The 20922-nt window shown below is 40.4% G+C and overlaps 4 protein-coding genes across 4 annotated transcripts; 2 read left to right on the top strand and 2 right to left on the bottom strand.

Annotated features, from left to right (window-relative positions):
- Positions 1 to 4362: 4362 nt before the first annotated feature.
- Positions 4363 to 7591, top strand: MELLADRAFT_42233 (uncharacterized protein; the record flags this gene model as incomplete). The annotated part of the gene is made up of 4 exons (XM_007406265.1): positions 4363 to 6288; positions 6357 to 6681; positions 6740 to 7183; positions 7252 to 7591. 4 exons carry the CDS (start codon positions 4373 to 4375, stop codon positions 7267 to 7269), a joined length of 2703 nt encoding a protein of 900 aa, XP_007406327.1.
- Positions 7592 to 12970: 5379 nt separating this feature from the next.
- On the bottom strand, positions 12971 to 13823 carry MELLADRAFT_124156 (uncharacterized protein; the record flags this gene model as incomplete). Its single annotated transcript, XM_007406644.1, has 6 exons — positions 12971 to 13036; positions 13115 to 13202; positions 13279 to 13313; positions 13376 to 13457; positions 13532 to 13676; positions 13751 to 13823. The coding sequence occupies 6 exons, from the start codon at positions 13821 to 13823 to the stop codon at positions 12971 to 12973; spliced, it is 489 nt and encodes a 162-aa protein (XP_007406706.1).
- Positions 13824 to 15023: 1200 nt separating this feature from the next.
- MELLADRAFT_74218 (uncharacterized protein) lies at positions 15024 to 18210 on the bottom strand (the record flags this gene model as incomplete). The annotated part of the gene is made up of 5 exons (XM_007406643.1): positions 15024 to 15582; positions 15677 to 16131; positions 16209 to 17601; positions 17703 to 17901; positions 17992 to 18210. The coding sequence occupies 5 exons, from the start codon at positions 18099 to 18101 to the stop codon at positions 15400 to 15402; spliced, it is 2340 nt and encodes a 779-aa protein (XP_007406705.1).
- A 1263-nt stretch (positions 18211 to 19473) lies between these two features.
- On the top strand, positions 19474 to 20728 carry MELLADRAFT_55113 (uncharacterized protein; the record flags this gene model as incomplete). The annotated part of the gene is made up of 2 exons (XM_007406266.1): positions 19474 to 19598; positions 19725 to 20728. One exon carries the CDS (start codon positions 19753 to 19755, stop codon positions 20500 to 20502), a length of 750 nt encoding a protein of 249 aa, XP_007406328.1.
- Positions 20729 to 20922: the final 194 nt, after the last annotated feature.

Genomic DNA, 20922 nt, shown 5'->3' on the forward strand with positions numbered 1-20922 from the left:
TATGGTGGATTAACAATGTGACCCAGCATCAACTCACTCAATCATCATCAGCTTTGTACTTTCTGCTCGGTAATGATATGCGCCAGTGGCGATGAAAATCTTGCGGCATGTGCTGCAGGATTTGAAATTGAGTCCCGCGCCAGCCGACTCATATCTACTGATGTTCGAGGTTTGATGCACACGTTACACCGAAGAGGACGCGAGATTATCATTGTAGCTCCTCTTTTGTGTTTTACTAAATGCACAATACGCGCAGGTCAAAGCTTGGCATAAGAACGTGTGGACAAGGAGCAAGCGGTTTCTGCTTGCCAGTGCTGACCTCGCAACCTGGCAAACGCTGTTGAGAACCATAGTGCCCAATCATGACCACGACCGAGACAATGGATGATCGCCGTCCGAGACTCAATTCGTGATCGACGTTAGTGGCGACTGTCACCGGGAGATATAGTCATGGATGAAATGAGTTGCAAAGCTCCGGTCAAAAGTCAACATGACTCACAGCTAGGGTTTGGAGACCGACTTCAATGACATGTGTGGTCACGATCTGATTCGGGAATCGGAGAATAAGGTCGAGGGATTTAGTGAGATCAAGGAGGGAGAAACGAGAAGGGTTGGTGTTCTTAAATATGAAGGTAATGTTCAGGCTGAAGAACTTGAACGCGAATTGCCCATCACACTCTTCTTTGACAGACATCATTCACTTTTTTTTTGCAAACTTCACAACTGCTTAAGCACTCGAACACCATCTTCTTCTTATCGTCGTGTAATCGGCCTCATCATCAGATCACTTACCAGCCAGACTGTTATAGATTTGACGAAAGTTGTTGCCTCGTCTCATCTTCTTACTCTCCATCCAAATCAGATCCACGATTACTGGAATTAGTGTGGATACGACTAATTCTCTTCTTGCGTTCCTCATAGTGTCCGTTATCCGCAAGTACTGCACTACTGCCCACTTATCTTCTATTGTACCTTATATAATCAACTGAGCGCTCCTGAAAGCAAAATCACCCTTCTTACAAAAGAGACCTTTAAACATTCCCACTTGGCCAATCTACTTTCCTCAATTCTTACTATCGAATATCTGTGTCAAAGTTTTCTTTTTAAAGTACAGTTCCAACTTCTAAATATGGTTTTTGAAACTCGGATGCTGAAGTTGCTACGCTCTCTGTCAGGCTACATTGGATTCAATCAGATTCAATCAATCAACATTTCAAACATTGACACACCAGAAAGCTCGTAAGTGTTGGCTCATCATTTATAAATCTTTCCTAGAGCTGTTTTCTTTCCTTTGCAGTCTTTCTTTGGTCATGTGTATCCTTTTCTCCCATGTCTGGATGTGGGGAAAGTTGCGTTTGTACGCTATGGGGTGAGTCGGGCGTGCCAACTGTGCCAGGGCTATTTGATTCACCCCCGAATGACCTCTAAAAGTCTAAACGGTTGTTACGGTGATCACCTTTTTGGGTTTACTTGCCAAAGCAAATCAAGGCTTGGCTCGTATAGCTCGAATGCTGATGGTATGACTAGAATAGGCAAGAAGGATGATTTGTATTGCACAAATAGCCTCATGCCTCAGTAAGATGATCAGCCACACACACACAACACCATCACACACCGCATCGCTTGTTGGACTCGATTGAAAGCCGAGTTGTCATATGAATACTTGTGCAACGGTTGAATTCACTCCATATGAATCTGTACGATCAGAAGAAGTGGCTGCCTGCTAAATATGACGGAGTGATCGATGGCAGAGCCACAATCGAAACTCTGAGCTGGCAGTGCAGAGTAAATTGCACCATTTGACGGCCTCATTTTGATTTGATTTTTCCTTGATAGCTTCCCTTCATCTTTCTACTCGCGAGGAGCGAGCGTGGGACTTTGTTGAGTATAAGATTTTCTTTGAGGTGAACCCAGACGTACCCACACGATTAGAATTATCCTCGGACGGATGACCATCCACTTGACCAAATCTCACCAATTGAATATACATAAACATTTCGTCTTGCTAGAGGGCTTACCAATATTTTAAATTTTCGCATAAATTTCAAATCAACCTCGATCAGCCTTTTTTCACATTTATCCAGCCGTCCTTGGCCCTCAAAAGTTTTATAAGACCTTAACATACTCCAGATTTGTTTAAGAGAAATCACCTAGAAATTAAGTTTGAATTTTTAACCTTTTGATTTTGACTAAATTTCAATTTCAATCGAATACGTCATCCTCCATCCATCCTCCATCCTGACCTTCTCTTTCACCATCAACTCTTATCCTATCACTGGTCTGCCTTTTCTCTTTTCTTATCAAACCTTCATTCTTGATTTACAACTTGGTTTTTCTAATTCAATCTCACTGACTTTTGATTTGACTATCGATCGTTTTTGATGGTAATCATTTTTAGGTTTATTCATCTCTAGCTGGATATCACCTTATCCAGTCCTTCGTTTCATTCGATCACTCCATTCCACGTTTCATCACTCCACTCAGATCACCTCTGACTCGTCTCAGCTCAAACCAGCAACTCTAAACTCCTAGTTTCAAAAAACCCATCATGGCCGATCACACCGATCAATCAAACAATGCTTCAGGCGCTCAATCTAATCGTTTGGGCCGTAAAACCAATTCTAACACCAGTAACGGCAGCCGTCCTAACTCTCGCCCGCAAAGTCGAACCGATAATAACAAAAAGTCGAACACTACCAATCCAACCGGTGCTACTCGCAGGCCTAGTGCTGACGACCTCACCGATCAACCAAATGCGAACCGTGCGCAACAACCCCGCCGCGGAAGTGCTCAACGCGGGGGTGCTGCCTCTGGACAGCGTAGACCATCTGACTCTAATCCGCCTCGACGGACTTCTGATGCTGGTACTTGACCTTTGTTCCTGTCCCTTCGAAATGTCGTGATATGCTGACCTATTGTTGTTCTGTATTCTGTAGGCTCCACTGGTTCCAATAACCATCAGGACTCCTTGTCTGGTAGTATGCACGCTCCAAAATCTCGCTTCCAAGGTGGCGGTCAACGGAAAAACGACAAGTCTGGTCCACCTTCTTCCAAGAGTACTTTGAATCCCAATGCCGGTGGATTCCAACCTGGCGCTCTTAGCTCGATCGTACGTTGCGCGTTTTCCTTTTTTCGTACCCTTCACCTCTCCCATTCCAATCTCACTCCGATCAATCACTTAGAGCGATGTCGATGCCGAAGTATTGATCACCCCGACTCCCGATCAGCTTCACTTCAATACTGAAAGGTTCAATGCTCAGGTACCTAACGGGGCTAATAGCTTCCCAGGTGGATTTATGAATGATATGCCTGATGAGATGTCAGCCCTTGCTGGAGTAGCCGGTCTCAACCCACGCCTATTCTCGATGCAAGGTGGGGCGTCGAATAATCAGTTCATACAGCAGCTCGCTCAACAGCAACAGCAACAGCTCAACTTTCTGAATGGCTTTGGCGTTGGTCCCAATCCTCTTGGAGGTCTCACCGATCTCCAAGCTACTGTACAACAGCAAGCTCTACAAGTTGCTCAAATGCAGGCTGCCTTGCAAGCTACTCAAGCTCAAGCCCAACATAACGCACCACCTCGTTTCGGCAATCTGGATGTCATGTCTCCTTTATCCGAGTCTCTTCAGATCCAACAACAACTCGAGCTACTTCGCCAGCAGCAAGAGTCGCTCATGAACCGCTTCGGCGATCTTCAAAGCGGACCAGTCCCTTCGATGCGCGCTCAGCCTGCCCATCGACGTGGCCAGAGTGTCCAAGTTGGCACTGCTGCCGGAGGTGGTATGGGTAATAATGTCGGACTCGGTGGAATGGGTCGATTCGGAATGGACACCGCCAATCTCCCGCCGCCATCTAACACCAGCAGCTTGGCTCATTCCATCGGCAATGGTCTTGCCTCAGGTAATCCAAAAGGACACGGTCGTCGTCACAGTGTTCAGGTCAGCTCGATGGGCGCTGGCAACAATGGAAACCAACAACTCGGTTTCCCGACACCCAACTTTCAATTTCCTAATGTATCTGCCAACACCGGCTTTAACTCCTTCGGCTCCGGTGCTCCGAGTAACGAGCTTGACTTCGGTTATGGGGCAGGCTTCCCCAACAATGCTGGAGGCGCTGCGGCTGGAGGACACCGCCGTGGACACAGTAAAGCTAATAGCATCTCCACCATGGGAGGCTTCAACATGGGTAAGTGACAATCACCCTTCGATCGCAGAGCTACTTCTTTCTGACTCATGGTTCTTCTATCCTACGCTCAGATCTCGGTGGGCAATCGACCGATCTCAGCCAAGCACAACTTCAACTTCAACAGTTGGCCCAGTTCCGAGCAGCATCCGGCCACACCCGTGTTCCCTCGTTTGGATTCCAAAATCCGATGAACCTCGGCCCTGGTCAAACCAACTTTGGTCAAGGGAATCAGCAAATGCGTAAATCTTTGTTTGCGCCTTACCTACCTCAAGCCTCTATTCCGCCTCTTTTGGCTGCAGCAAAATTGGTTATTGGAGTCCTGCGTGTCAACAAGCGTAACAGATCCGACGCCTACGTGGCCACCGATGCCCTGGATTCAGATATCTACATCTGCGGATCCAAAGATCGTAACCGTGCTCTAGAAGGTGACGTGGTCGCGGTCGAGCTGCTCGATGTTGATGAAGTTTGGGGTACGAAGAAGGAGAAGGAAGAGAAGAAGCGCAAGAAAGAAGAAAACCAGGCCTTCGACCCTCGTATTCAACAAAACACTCGACGTGAAGACAAGAAAAGAGATGATGTCGAAGTTGAAGGTCAAGGATTGATGCTCTTTGAGGAGGAGGAAGTCAATGATGAGCAACGTCCAAACTTTGCTGGTCACATTGTTGCTGTGGTGGAAAGAATGCCAGGACAGCTCTTCAGTGGGACTCTTGGTTTGCTTCGACCATCTTCGGCTGCGACCAAAGAGAAGCAAGAAGCTGAACGACGTGAGCGAGAAGGAGTTGATCTTCGTGGTGGACAACGTGAGGAGCAACGTCCTAAAATTGTTTGGCACCGACCGACCGATAAGAGGGTACCTTTGATCGCCATCCCGGTCGATCAAGCTCCAGCCGACTTCTTAGCGGATCCCAACAAGTATGCGTCTACTCTTTTTATCGCGGGAATCAAGCGCTGGCCTATTACTTCTCTTCATCCTTTCGGTACGCTCGTCGAAGAGTTGGGTCCGATTGGTGACATTGAAGTGGAAACAAATGCGCTTCTCAAAGACTGTAACTTTTCCTCTGAAGAGTTTTCGGAAAACGTTGTGAGATGTCTGCCGCCTGTGCCATGGACTATCCCAGATCGCGAATACGAAGTTAGACGAGACTTCAGGTCACAAACTGTCTTCACCATTGACCCCGAGACCGCTAAAGATCTCGACGACGCCTTACATGTGACCAAGAATGAAGATGGGACGTTTGATGTCGGTGTGCATATAGCCGATGTCACTCACTTCGTCAAACCAAACACCGCTCTGGACCGCGAGGCTCGTAAGCGGGCTACCACTGTCTATCTTGTCCAACGTGCTGTGCCGATGCTTCCACCATCATTATCCGAACAACTCTGCTCGCTAAATCCCGGTCAAGATAAACTCACCTTCAGTGTTGTATTCAAGCTTACCTCTGACGCGAAAATCATCGACACCTGGTTTGGCAAATCAGTCATCTGTTCAGCTGCTAAGCTGCACTACAGCCAAGCCCAAACTATGCTTTCTGACCAAAACGCAGCACCTGAACTCAAGATTGAAAAGAATGGTGTCCAGGTCGCTCAGATTTATGAATCTGTACGCATGTTGGGCCAACTCTCTCGTCAGCTTCGCAAAAGAAGATTCGAGGAGGGTACTTTGAGGATCGATAGCATCAAGTTGAACTTTAAACTCGATGAAGGCGGCTTGCCAGATGACTGCCAAATTTCGATCAGTACTGAAGCCAACCAGTTAGTCGAAGAATTCATGCTATTGGCCAACATCGCCGTTGCCAAGAAAGTCGCCGCCGGATTACCTGAACAAGCCTTCTTGAGACGTCACGAAGCACCAATCGATCGTCGTTTAGAAGCTTTTGTGAAGAAGGCCAAGAAGTCGGGATTCGATGTCGACACATCCAGTGCGGGTTCGTTGATGAAGTCTTTCGAAGCCATTGAGGTGGTGGGTAGGGCACCGCACTTTGTGATGCAATTATTGGCCACCAAAGCCATGGTGAAGGCCAAGTATTTTTGTGCCGGCGCTTTGGATATTGCTAAATGGTCTCATTATGCCTTGAACATTCCTTTGTACACTCATTTCACATCGTGAGTAGGCAAGATTATTCTTAAAAGACCTAACATAGTTACTGATTGCTTTTTTCCCACTTCCTCAGCCCTATCCGGCGCTTTGCTGATATCATGGTCCACCGTCAACTAGAGGCCGTACTCTTGAGTGCCTGTGATGTCAAGTTCAGCATGGACCCTGATACCGTTTCTAAGAGCGCGCAACATTGCAATGTGAAACGATCTGCAGCACGATTGGCCGAAGAACAATCTCAGCACCTTTTCCTTTGTCTCTTGATCGCTGATTTGACGGCCAAATATGGACCGGTGGTGAGAGAGGCGACCGTGCTTGGGGTCTTGAACGAGGCTTTCGATGTGGCTGTACCTGACTTCGCGATTGAGAAGAGAGTACATGTCGATCAGATGCCGATCGATGTAAGTTTCTTTAGACTTATTCCTTTGAGAGCAATGAACTGACTTTCGTCCATTACAGAATCATGTCCACGATGAACATACCAACACCTTGAAATTGTATTGGAAGCAGGGAGTGGATGTCGTCTCATATCTGTCCGAGCACTCCAATGATGCTCACATACATTCAGTACGACACCACGCCGAACGACATGCGAAGCTGATGGAGGCTTCCTCGCAAGCCATTCAAGCCGAGAGTGCATTATTCGATGATGACGATGATGATGTAGTGCAACATCCTCGTGGCTCAGTATCGGGCCCAGGTGGTATAAGTGAACGTGAACAGAGGAGCGCTCAAAGGATGAAAAGTGTCGAAAAGAAAAAATTGACTTGGGAGGGAGTTGAGAAGATTGAAGCCGCTCCTGGTGTTACCCATTGTGTTCAGACTATCAAAGAATTGATGACTGTCCCCGTGATCGTCACAGCTGACACATCAAAGAGTCCACCGGTCTTGAAAATTTTCGCTGTAAGACGCCAATCTTTCGATCTGACCATCCATCTTGAAGACTGACTTATTTTTCTTTCTTTCTCCAGGTCAATCCCTTTGCTTGAGAGTTATTAACCTAAAGGGGAGTCAAAACATGTACGAGGAGAATCACAGCAGTTTCCAGTTTGTTTCAGCATATTGTGCTTTGTTATTTCAATTCATTTCTCTCTATCAAAACATGAATGACCGTTTATTTTGTTTCTCGACCCAAGATAAGGAACGTATTTTGATTTGGTGGAATGGGTTTCTATTTTTTTAAAAAATGATGAAATTGTTTTCTTTTTCATATAAAAAGTTGAAGATGAAAGGACCTTTATGCCCATCCTTTGTAATTAGATTGTGGTATGACATCAAAAATCATGACAATATCACCGAACCATTTCGTATACTTGTCTCACATCTAAGAATGAAATCAAGCGCATTTTGAAACAAAGCATTTCCTTTTTGCATGGCAAAAGCTCCATATGTGTTATATATTGAGTGTGCAATGCAAGCTCTATCACAACACTAATGATCCCATCTATGATTTGAGACTCCTTTGGAGTAATTAACCCCTGCGGATGAACTTGTTTTCTGGTAATGACTCCTGCAGTGCTGTGGTAAGTGGGTATGACATCAACTTGCAATTTTGTAAAGTTTTCATTCCTTCTACATTCTATCATGATATCCTCATCAAACTAAAAACTCATAAAGAGTCCCACAAATCCCTCAACCAAATGACCATGTATCATTTTGCCATATTCTTCTCAAGATTCACTTTGGATACTTTTGATCAAAGATCCCAGTGTCTTGAAACACAGAAATCATTAGCTTCATTGAATCCATATCAATTTTCAGTTGAACTGCTTTATCCAAAACTGCTAAATATGATTATGCTTTGCCCTAACATTCATTGATCTATCCTTACTCAACTTGTTTGTTACATTCTTCTTCCACTTTTTTTAAGCTTTGAAATTTACTACATACATCTTTATCTTTGATTTTTTATGTCTATCCTAACCAGTATGTACTCCAAACCAAACCAAAAGATTCAAATAAGGCACTGTTTAGTAGCATTTATTTATACTAACAGTATGAAAAATTATGATGTACAACACTGAAACTTAAAGGTTGCTTTCATGAATTTCATGTGGAAATAGCTTGCAGTTGTATGGTACTAGTAGGGTGAGCAACACAAAGACTTGATTCATTGCTGTATACTATGTATACAAGAACAAGGAAATTTGATTTGAGATTGGACTTTCTACAGGTGAAAGTTTATGGCTTATTCCTCTTACAAGACAAACAAGTGAGTCAGTGTGTAAGGTCACATTTAACAAATAAAGAAACTCACAAAGATCAATTTCTGTCAGGTCTTGCACAAAGCTGCTCAGCCAGGGCTTTGTCCATGACATTTCATTGGTCATGTTTTTTGTTTTCTGTGTGGTTGAGGTCAGGTTATAAGCTGTAACATAGTGCTATAACGATGGGGCTATGTCAGTCTGATATTCATGCTCCTCAACACCATGATGTTCACCGTGAAGACAATCTACTTCCCCTGCTTGCACCCCAACTTCAACAACAAGTCTTTGCTCAATGCTCATCCTAATTTGTAGTCTTAGTCAATGGTACTGAGATTTATAGTAATTTGAGATGGCCATTAAGTTGTTTGTTTCATTGTTGAACTTCAATGGTCAATCAGACCATCTGCATTCAATCAATTAGGATCCTGATCATCATGGTCATGATAATCATGATGATGATAGTGGTGAGGATGGATTGGGATTTAGCAGTGTGCCTATAGAATTTACCAAATACTGAACTTTGTGGTCAAGGTGACTCACCACATAATGTAGTATCACAGCCACCAGCTACTAGTCACTGGCAGGTCGGGGCTACCACAACTTCAAGAAGTTTTCAAAGCAAATTCAGAAATATTGCAGATAAGTTTTGAAAAGATTTCAACCAAATTTCAAAGAAATTTCAACAGAATCCTGATTGCTTGTGATACCATACAAAATCTTATTGGGAGCAAAACGGCCAAAATGTGGCTTCTGACAAAATGATAACACAAAAACAATGACCATCAAGTTCTTGAGTATTGTGCTAGGTATCAAATATCAAGTGCCATGAGCTACTTCAGCCGTGCCTATTCTAAACCCCTCATGAAGTAGTCACAGAAAGTAAACTTGACCCTTGGGTGTCATCTTGAGGTTCCAAGTAGAGACTAAAAGGATGAGCTCAAGATGAAAAGTGACTTGAAAGACAAGTTCTGAGATATTGAGATGAATACGCACTGGCTTTGTGGTAGCAGTTGGGCTACTATAAGTTCTAGCCAAATAAAAGTTCTATTGATTGAACAAAAGTTGATTAGTAGTTGTTCTAATCGATCAGGAAAAGTATTTTAAATGAGGTGTAAACTCACTTACTTGGACAACTCCTTGTGGAGTTTTGGAATCCGAAAAGGGTTGCTATTTAGAGATATAAATCAACTAAACGCCTTCCACTAGGTCTTACTAATAAGATCCTAATAGGTAGAGATTTAACTCCTTTGTCCTCTAGCGATAGGGTGAAAATCAAGTAATTGAATGAAGCTATAGTTCTAAAGATCTACGTAACTGGAGTTTTCTTTTAAGAAACAAAAGAAATGGAACGATTAAAAGTGAGACAGAGAGCTAGTTTTTCAAAGTAGTAAGTCTTTAAAAAGCTATCGTCTAAAATTTAAGTTTAATGCGGCTTGGTTTCTGTTAAAAGTAAAACAAGTTTTGTTTATCAAATAAGAGCTTGTAGTAATTCAAGTAAAAATTTTGTAGTTATGTTTTTCGGTGGTCCTCTTCTTTCTTAGGAGAAATCTATGGATTATATAGCAGCTAGTTTTCTAACGTGGCATAGTGATCTTCTAATTTGCCTAAGCTGGTTTGGTAAAATTAAGGGTTCTTGATTTTTCCTGAAATCGTTTTTGTTGTGAGCTTCCAGGTTGGTTGATGTAGTGTTTAGCCAGCCTGGTGGTTGTGAGGTTGAGTTAGCCTGGTCAGGGTTCAATTGGTATTGGATCCTGGCCAGTGTTTCAAAAAATTGTAATATGACGTAATTGTTCACTCTTGAAACTCGAGTGTTGAGATGTGATAATATATATATTTTTATAGACTTTTGTAATTATAATTATTGTGGGTATTGTTAAGGTTAAGTAGTTTAGCTATTTGGGAATTTTAGTGCGACTAAATTCCTCATAGCTGACAAAACCACACTACATATAAAGATTGTGAGCCTTCTTGGGAGATCTTTTTGAGCTGTTATAACAATTGATTTTTTGATTGGAAGAAATTTAGGGTTGCAATATCTTAGCAGCAAAGCTCCATATCAAAGTGTGCATGGTACCCTTAGTATCTGCAAGAAATCTTGCATGTGTGTATGGGGCATGTGTGTATGGGCATAAACCTGGTTCACTGGAACAGATTGGCTGAAGATATAAAATATTTTTGAATTCTTCTGGACCTTTCTCAGTCATTGTATTCTAAAAATAAAACATTGTCAGAGATATTTGAGAAGAAAAAAAATGAAAGTTTTTTCCACTCATTACACAAGTAGAATTGTATAAACAGGATCCCCATGTGACAGTCTGCATGAAATGTGCCACATCAAGCTTATTTGATATGTACAGGGCCTTGTATACAGAGACATTCAGTACATGTTTGAACATTGGCAAGCTTACAGATACAAGACATCTTGTCTCTGTTGCAAGGTTTACCAAGACTTTGTAAAGACTGCAAGACTTGTCAGTTTGCTTGGGGGATTCTTTGGAGACTGAGTAATTAATTTACAAATCAAATATTTTTAGTGGAAATGAAATTGTCAAATCACAGTGGTAGTATAATCAGGTTCTGCTGCAGATTTTGAATCTGTCTATCTGGATAGACAAGGTCCCTGTGAAATGCAGTGCTCATGTCAAAATCAAAGTTTATGACACTACGCCAGATTGCAAATTTACCGCTGAGTTTAGAAAATTAATAAGACATAGAAAATTATACACAAGGTGGAAGGGGTCAAAAAAATGTGGAAAAATAAGGGTTGCATTCCCCTGTGTGTGCCCATAATTTTGCATATTTTTACAGATTTTTACAGCAGCAGTGTATATCAGGTCAGAAACTCAGTTTATGTCCCAAACTGGCAGTCATGGAGGCATTAATCTTGTGATACCAATAAAGTTGTCAATTTTGTGACAACATCTGGAATGTCTGTCCATTCTGAAAGCTACATGTTTAATTTACCAGATACACATTAGAATGAGTGGTGTGTGTCCAAAAATGAAGAAGGTACAGCAATCACCGTCCCCAACAGCAAAGCTAGAAAAGCTTATAAATCTGTTCTGCAAGGGTTTTAGCATCCAAATGGAAACTGTAGATCCAGTATGTGGGTTTCATAATGTGCAACTGCCAAATTGATAAAAAGAAAATAGTTGTATTTGTGAGTGTTGAAAAGTTTCTGCCCAAGCCTGGGTAGTTTTGGACAAAATTTGAGTTTCTGGCCAAATACACCCCAAAATCATTTTTCTATGGAACGACTTCAAAACTCAAGGTAAAAATATGAAAAAATATGCAAAATGATGGGAAATCACAGACTGATTCAACCATAATTTTTTTCAATTTTTTCCTACCTCTCATGCATTGCTGAGAATTTCCTACATCTTGACTTTTCTAAACTCCATGGTAAATTATTGATTTGGTGTAGTGTGAGGACATATCAAATTGCAATGTCTCCACACTAAAGCTCTGTACCAGGGTATAGAGATTGCTGTTAGGATCCACCAAAAAAAATCTTTTGTTGGCATGGATAATCCAAGCTTGTGCTGACACTCTTTGAATAAATCAATGATCAGCAAATTATTTTGGACCATGTTTGTGATGCCATTCTGAAAAAAATCAATAGTTTGATATACACTAGAGCTTTAACTCTGGTATTTCACACTATGTGTGCTGGATCTGATGTCCAGATGAATTTTCTTTGAAACTTTATTGAAAACATTATGCAATCTTCTTGACATCATTCTGAAATTTGCTTGAAATTCCCTTGAAGTTGGTGGTAGGCTCTGGTCTGTCAGTGATCAGTGGCTGGGGGCTGTATATATGAAACCATGGACAAAACACACCATACATGGTATTTGAATTCTATATTTGTTTCAATACCGCATTTTTCTGTGGTACTGGACTGCAACACATGGATAAGAACTTGATATTCAAGTTCAATTTCTTCTTTGACTGGTCATTATTCTTATGACTCTGAGTCTCATGGTTTCATACACAAAAAGTTCTGAAGAAAAAAAACAAATTCAGCAGAAGTAAGGATAACCAACTGGAATACAAAACTAAGAAATAGAAATGAAAAATTTAACTGTCACAGTCAATCTTGATGGATAGATCAAGATTTGTGATATATTGGATATGGAATGTACATAACTGAAGTACTAAGAAATAACAAAAAGTACATTGGAGGATGAAGATCTCAAACCAAATGGCGGTGCCACACTGCAATCCTACATCCATCTGCCACAAAGACCTTTTCACTCATAAATTGTGTGATAAACATATCTCATTGTCCATATAAGATACACACGAAAACAAGCAACCAATGATGAGCACAATACGCAACAAATACAAAACCAAAGAGGAATACAACTCTTCATGATCTTACATTCTTGATAGTTAGCTCAATAATAGTAAGTAATGAAATACAAAACCAATACAAATTTCAAAGAAAAAAGAAACAGTAGAATTGAGATGAACAAAGCTCTCAATTGTGGTGGCTATGGTGCCACACCTCAACACTACAACCACCTGCCACAAAGACCTTACCAATCTAAAATCATCGAGTCACAAAAAAATCTTAATCAGAACAACGGATCTAGGCTATATAAGTTTGATTGGATTTATTTACCTTGTTATCAGCTAAACAAGTTGATGCTAGATTTTTATATCCTCCACTCTTGTTAACATCCACATCAGCCAAAAGACGTCCAGCAGATCTATTTATCATAATATACCCCAGTGAGTATGAAAATCACAAAAGATGTTTGTAGTGAGACACATCACACGACTTACACTGTGATTGGATGACCCCCGCAGCGGACTTCAATCTATGAACCATATAGGATGAGTAAGCACTATAATTGTGTGAAATGAAATCAAAGTGACCTACAGCACAGTTTCCATAGGTTTGTTTAACAGACACGTCTTGGGTTCTTAACATTCCATCTTTGAATCCCAAGTTGTAAAAAGCACTAAAACCAAAACAACAAATCAACATGACATAGACATTTGAAGGTAGAGTAAAAAAATCTGAAGGTTTACTTACCGGTTACAGTCTTTGTAACTTGGAATAAGTACTGGTCTTGATGGTCTTTTACATTTCGGAGCAGGAGGTCGATAGCTCTGGATCACTGTTGTTTCAAATCTGATTGTGATTTCTAATTCCCAAGTCACAGATTTGTGTGTTTCTCCTGTGATACGCGAGATAAAACAGTCAATGGCTGCTATGTCCTCAAAAGTATTTCCTCCTGAAGATTTGACTAACCTGATACATTCCTTGCCATCTTTGACAAAAGGCATAGAGCCAAAAGTCTGAAGAGAGTTTTGAAGATAAACATCTTGAATACCAAAGCTTTAAAGCAAGATAGTTATGATGATATTAGGGGGTTTCAAGTTCGTTTGTTTTTTGCGTAAAATTTATAAATTCGGACAAGTTGTCCGTAAAAAAAATTCTCCATAAAACCAACGTATTTTTAATTCGGGACACCTAAAAAGGTGTCCCGCTTTAAAAATTTTACGCATATTTTACAACAACGGGCAAGTTGTTGTAGCATAAAAATACGTAAAAATCTGCAACTTGAAACCCCCTATTGTATGGATATCGGATGATATAAAAAGTCGAATGCTAGATAAATGTTTCTGATAAGATTTAATGAAGAAAGAAATCACAACAAGCAGACCAAAAAGTGAGCGTATTTATAGCCATCAGGATTCAATTCCCATCTAGGTTTTTCAGCTCAGCCTCAAGGACCTCTTGATGTTGTGATCATTCGGAGTTCTTACCCCCACTCTTCCCCGCACTCTAAGCTAACCAAGCTCCGCATGCAATCGAAGAAAGATGTGGTATCCTACTCAAAGAGCTAGATCACAAGGACTTTTTACCAGAGCGGAGCACGACTTCAAGGAATCAAAGTGCCTGATAGCTTTCGGCTCAAGACTCACTTCAAGCAATACAAAAAAACCATAATCCTTTCATCCCTCATATGTACGGGCTTTTATTGAAGGTCCGTTAAACCTTTATGTAGGCTGTGCTGAGCAACTGGATAGTATGTACTGTGAGCCTCGCTTGAAGAAATCCTCGAGCTCCAAAACTTTGCCAAACCCCACAATCTGACCGAAGTAAGGAGTCGGTTCTTTTCTTTCTTATGAACATGATTCTCAGAAGTGTTCTTTTCATTCCCAATAACGCTCTCAACTTCTACCCACAGTTGGTCGCTCAAGTGGGGGCCGCAATTAATATATACTCGACCCCAGGCTGTGCTCAGTGCTTTAAGCCTAAGGATATGGTATCACTTGATGAACATTTCATCAGTCTCAAGATCGGATCAATCAAAACGAACCCACCTCGGAGTCGAGCCCCACCTTTTCTCAAAGATCAAACGATACCTAAGAAAATCATGTCCGAGTCTAAGAGATGCGAGTCCTAACCTTATCATCTTCATTTCCAAAGCTCGATTTCAACTTATGATTGATCAAATGAAATGAACCTCAATCTCCATCTCCCTTTCATCTCTCCCAATCTCCCAATCTCTCAACTTGAAGGGGAAAAAAATCAATTATATAAAAATGGTATCATGCTTCAATATATTTCCGCCAAAGAAACCAAAAAAGAGAACCTTTTTCTTGTGGAAAAAAGAAGTAAAGATAGTTTTTTTTCTTGGGATATATATAGATATATATTGTGTTTGATTCATATAAAATCTCTATGATATATATATATATACTTAAAAACAAAAGTTTCCAAAAATTCATTTTAATCTTTTCTTTTCTTCATTCATTCATTCTTCATATTCTTCTCTTCTTCTTTTTTGATGGTGAAAAATCCCTCCTTACTAAAATAATAGAAAAAAAAACAGACAATCATTGAAAAAAAGAAAAAAAAATAGTGAAACAAAACAAAGAGGGTTTTCAATTTTAATCCACATCCATTGATCCAGTTCCATTAGCTTCACCTGATCCTTCTGTTACATTAGTTCCATCTACTTCTTCTACTACTTTACCTTCTTCTGTGACCGGTTCAGTGCTTTCTTCAGACTTTTCATGGGTTTGAGGTGTAGGTACTGAAGCTTTAGGTGCCGGTTTATTAAAAATAGACATCTAAAAGAAAACCCAAAACCCCCAAAGAAATGCTCAGAATTCAATCAAACTCGAAACAGAAAGACATCATTTTTTTTGGAAGACCACTACTTACGCAATCATACACTAAACTTTCCTTTCGTTTCCAAATATCATTCGAAGTCACAGCTGGAATCTCATCCTTAGACTTCTCAGCTTGTTTAGCAATACTATCACCAATCCATTTCTCAGCACTTGCACATTTCTCTACAACAGTTTGAAGATCACTTTCAGTCAAATGTGAATATTTAGCATCACCCGATTGGATTCGTTGCATATAATCTCCAATCGATTCTCTAAGTGCTCTTTCGGCTCTAGGTCGATCTTCTGCTTCTCTTTGACGAAACTTGATGGGATCTCCAATATCGGTTAATTCGGCTAGACGAGTCACGTATTGTGATTTACTTGCATCTTCTCCTTCTTCTGTGTATAACCAATCTTCAGCTGATTGTAAAGCTACCTTGAGTTTCTCTTTAACTTCTGAAGAAACATACGAAGCCCAAGCTCCATCGAGTTTCTCACGGGTATCATCTGAATAAAAACAATCAAGAACCAATCAACTTGAATAAATAAACCGAATAGAGATGAAAGAGTGAAAGTATACTCACAAACATATTCTTCTAAAGCGTTCTTACGATCTTCAGTCTCAGCCACTAACTTATCACCAGCATACATTTCACCTTCCTTTGCCAAGAAGCTGTCCAAGATTTCTTTACTGAGAGAAGAAGTCAAGAAAGTAGAGGTCAATTCTTTCTTCGTCATCTTCTTCTTGCCACCCTCTTCTTCCTTTTCTTCTTCTCCTGCGACTTCTTCATGAGCAGTAGCTCCTTCAAAGACAGTCAGACCACTAGCATTAAGTTTAGCTTTGACTTTCACCAAAGTTGGACCACCTTTCGCACTAGGAGAGACTTGGTTGATCACATAACGACCAATGATAGGATTGATACCACCGGGCAATTGACTTGGTTCAGAGTAAGATACCACTAATTCAAATGGCTCTGATCGGTGGAAGCTGAGTAGTTTACCAGATGGGACTAGAGATTCGGGTGTAAAGGTATCAAGCGAAGTTTGTTGATCATCTGGTGTAGGTTGCCATTCGGTCCGAATCGAGTAATTAGCAATATCGTTAACAGAGAATTCTCGAACCTTGAAGATAGGTGAAAGACCAGCACAAGCTAATGTAGCACCACGTGCAACTGCTTCATCTTGATTACAAGTGAAGCTGAGTGGTTTACCAAAGAACTCTTGAATTCGAGATTTCAAAGCAGGTACTCGAGTCGATCCTCCAACCAATTCGACGGTCTCGATCGCATCTTTTGGAATTCCAGCTTGAGCAAGAGCCCTTTCGAGTGGTTGAGTAGTTTTCTCTAATAAAGGTGCAATCAATTCTTCCAAAGTTTCACGTGTCATGGATGAACTTGCATCGATATCATTCATGATCGATTCTACATTCAATGGAGCTTGAGCATTTGCAGATAACACACATTTCAACTTCTCAACGGCTGCAGCCAATCTGAAGACGGCCTTCTTGTTACTCAATACATCAATCTTGTATTTTTCTTTAAACTCAGTAGCAAAATGTTGAAGGAGAGCGTAATCCAAGTTTCGACCACCGAAATGATGATCGTAAGCAAAACCTTTAACAGTGAGAGTAGCTTTGTTGAAAGCTACAATAGCAACTTGATATTGAGAGTGACCAATATCAACAAAAGCAACATAACGAGGCGTTTCTTCAAGAGGAGGTAGATCGGTCTTCGTGATTCCGTAACCAAGAGCAGTGGCAGTAAGTTCATTGATGAGTCGAAGTGGATGTAAGTTTGCGATTTCAGCGGCATCTAGGACTGCTCTTCGTTGGATATCAGTGTACCATCCTGGAACTGCGATCACCACATCATTGACTGTGTTTTTCAATTCAGCTTGAGCAATATCTCTTAGTTTGCCAAGATAAGCAGCATAAAGTTGAGTGATGGTGAAAGTTTCGTCTTGGCCCAAATAATCAACCTGATTGAATGAGTACAAAAGGTGTTTGAAATGAGATGATGAATTTAAAAAAGGGATATGAATGAGAAGATGAAAGTCATAGGATTGATTAGTCAGCTTACCTTGACACCCAAAGTACCATTCAAATCGATCAAAGTTGAATTTAAAAACTTGGATTCGATTTGAGTAACATCGGGATCTTGAGAAGTTCTACCGATCAAACGTTTTAAAGAACCAATGGTATTTTTAAAATTGGAAGTTTCTTGAGTTTTAGCCGATTCACCAATGGATCGATTCCTTGCACCAAACGCTACTAGAGATCTATGTAGAGAGAGAGAGAAAGTGAGAATTAGATTTAAGCTAACATCTTTTTGGTGAATGAAGAAAAGTGAAGAAAAGAAGACAACTTACGGAGTGGTTCGATTACTAACTTCATTACAAATGATATCAATTCCACGATTTCTTGCTAAACCGACTTTAGATTTTTCGTTTCCTAGATCGATACCAACTACTGATGTCATTTTGATGCTATGAAGATGAAGATAAGTTTAGATTAGATTGCTGATGATGATATGATGGTGAGTGGTGAGACGTGAAGAAGAAGTTGACCAAGCTGTTGACTGGTTGAGCTGGTTGGATTGAATTTTTGATGAGCTTCTCGATCATTCTATGGTGTAGATATGCTAAGTTCGAGAAGGATCTAGTAAAAACCATAGTCTATAAGCATATATCACATATGGACTCGGACTCACTCGGACTGGCTCGGTACTCGGTCCAGCTGCATTCAATGATATCACTCTTCAAGGACAACTTTTGAAAGATTTGAATTCAATCAAGAGAAGAGTTCGATGATGATGACTAACTTAATCCTAGTAGGTGATCAAAGTCAGTACTACATTTCCTATCAGCAAACAAGTAAAGAACTAACTCATCCTTCGTAGCCTCTCCATTCTCTCAACGTACTCTATTCGCTTTAGAACTCAAACAAATTCAATATCAATATCAAGTTAGTCATATCATACCATCATACCATCAAACTATCATCATCATCACATTTACTTATGTTTCTAGTCATTTCAAATACACACAGGAAGCAAGTGATTCTCAAAAAGCATCAGATTCATCTGCCACCAATCCAACCGAATATTTACCTTTCTTAATCTATCATCATCAAATCGTCAATGGTGGTTCGGTTAATTTGATTCAATTCATCGAAGAAGGTTAGTCAATCACATCTCAGCTTTAGGATTCATGATCTTACTGATACTGATTCACGTGACGGTTTAATCTTTTAGCTTTTCCTGATCATTCACCTAATTTACTTTCACTTGATCTCATTCAAAGATCTCGTCAAAGGCTTTGGTCCGATTATATTCGTCAATTCATCGTACCTCTCTTTCTCAAGTTGGTCATTCACTCTTCAATTCAATCACAGCTTAAATACTCATGCTTATTCTCTTATGAATTTGTTCTTTGTAGATCACTTCGTTCTAAAAGAGTTGATCATCAGACTCGTTCTGATACCCTTACCCTTGCTCATACTCTCGATACTTATGCTGATGCAGTAAGCTCTGTCTCTTAACCGTGTTCTTGCGAATACCTGACTGATCTTTCTTATTGTACCCCATCAAGTGCATCGGACCATACTTCTCTGGTCAGACGATCAGTTTACCAGATATCCTCATTGCACCTTTTATCCTAGCCGCTCATCCTCATTTGGTTGACTCATGTGCAAATCAAAGATACCATTCGTATGCCAAATCGATCCTATCACATCCTACTCTCAAACGTGCCCTACCACATACACTTACAGGTTCATCTGAGGTGAGTCATGTAGTCAATCCCTAAGCTTATACACTGTCATGCCGCTCATTCAGACCATTCTGTTTTTTGATCCAGAACACATCCCTACAACAGATCCCTTGCTATTGTGATCCGACCTCAACCCTTGCTAGATTACCGCCTGAGATCTTGACTATTATCATTAATAAACTAGGGGATTATGAATTAGCCCAAACCTTGGGAATCACACATGATTTATCAGAAACACCACCGTGGAAAGAATCAGCCACACCATTAGATCGAGCCATCTTAACCGGTAGATTATCGATTGTCAAACGAGCCTATGAAGAAGCATCACATACCATCTTTTCACAATGGGGAGCAAGAGTGATGATCCGATTTGGATATCTGAACATTTTAGATTATTTTCTGAGTGTCGAACCTGCTTTGTTACATCGGATCTGTGATTACCTTTTACCTGAAGTGGCATCTGGATTTGGTAGAGTAGATGTTTTAGAATGGGCAAGATCAGGCGAATTTAAATTACCGAGACATTTGAATGAGGTACCGATCGATGAAGCTTCTAGAAACGGACATGTATCAGTTTTAGAATGGTGGAAAGGATCGGGTTATAATTTGGTGTATTCTGAAGCTTCATTGAATTCGGCTACCAAACAATCACAAACCAATGTACTTGAATGGTGGAAGAATTCAGGTTTAGAATTAAAGATTGGAAACGTTTTGGATTTTGCTTCGATGGCTTCTGAAACCCATGGATTGGATTGGTGGAGTCGATCTGGACTAGGGATCGGTAGAGGAAAGTATAGTAGGATCTCACTCTATCATGCATCGTGTCATGGGAATTTGAAAGTGTTGAATTGGTGGCGAGATTCGTTATTGGAATTAGTGTATGATAAAGATGTCTTGATTGGTGCTACTAAACATGGACGGATTGAGGTTTTGGAATGGTGGAGAAAGAGTGGGATTCCGGTTTATTATACGTTTTTTGATATTGAAGAAGCTATTGAAGATTGTGTTGAAGGATCAACAGGTGTGAAGAAATGGTGGGCTAAGAGAGGGTTAGATGGAGAAGGTAGTGCGAGTGGTTGGACTACGACTAGGTTATTGGGTAAGACTTGAGGGTTTTTTGGTTTGGTTTGAATTTTTAAAAACATTATGATCTTTCGGATTTTCTTTGTTGAAAAGTTTAGGCTTTGTTGTAAGATTACATCATCATTAATATCATTTCATTATTATTTTATGCATTGAGATTTGGGTTTTGTTTTGTATTATGTTTTATTATGGATGTATATATAAGTTTCAATGTGTTTCTAATAGTAAGATCTAAATTGATTTTGAATAGTTTACAGAAAGCTTGCGGTTATGGTCTGGTTTGTGACTATCAATCAATTAGTTAGCGAATGTCAGCGAGATATTGAGGAAATATTCAATCAGCTTAAATACATAAATGTGAATGTAATTATGTATGTATGTAATGATTGTGTTTATAAGAATTAATTGCAAGTTGAAAGAGATTGAGTATGCTTATAGAAAGATGAT

This window comes from Melampsora larici-populina (genome assembly GCF_000204055.1).
Source record: "Melampsora larici-populina 98AG31 unplaced genomic scaffold MELLAscaffold_6, whole genome shotgun sequence".
In the NCBI taxonomy this organism is placed as follows: Eukaryota; Fungi; Basidiomycota; class Pucciniomycetes; order Pucciniales; family Melampsoraceae; genus Melampsora; species Melampsora laricis-populina.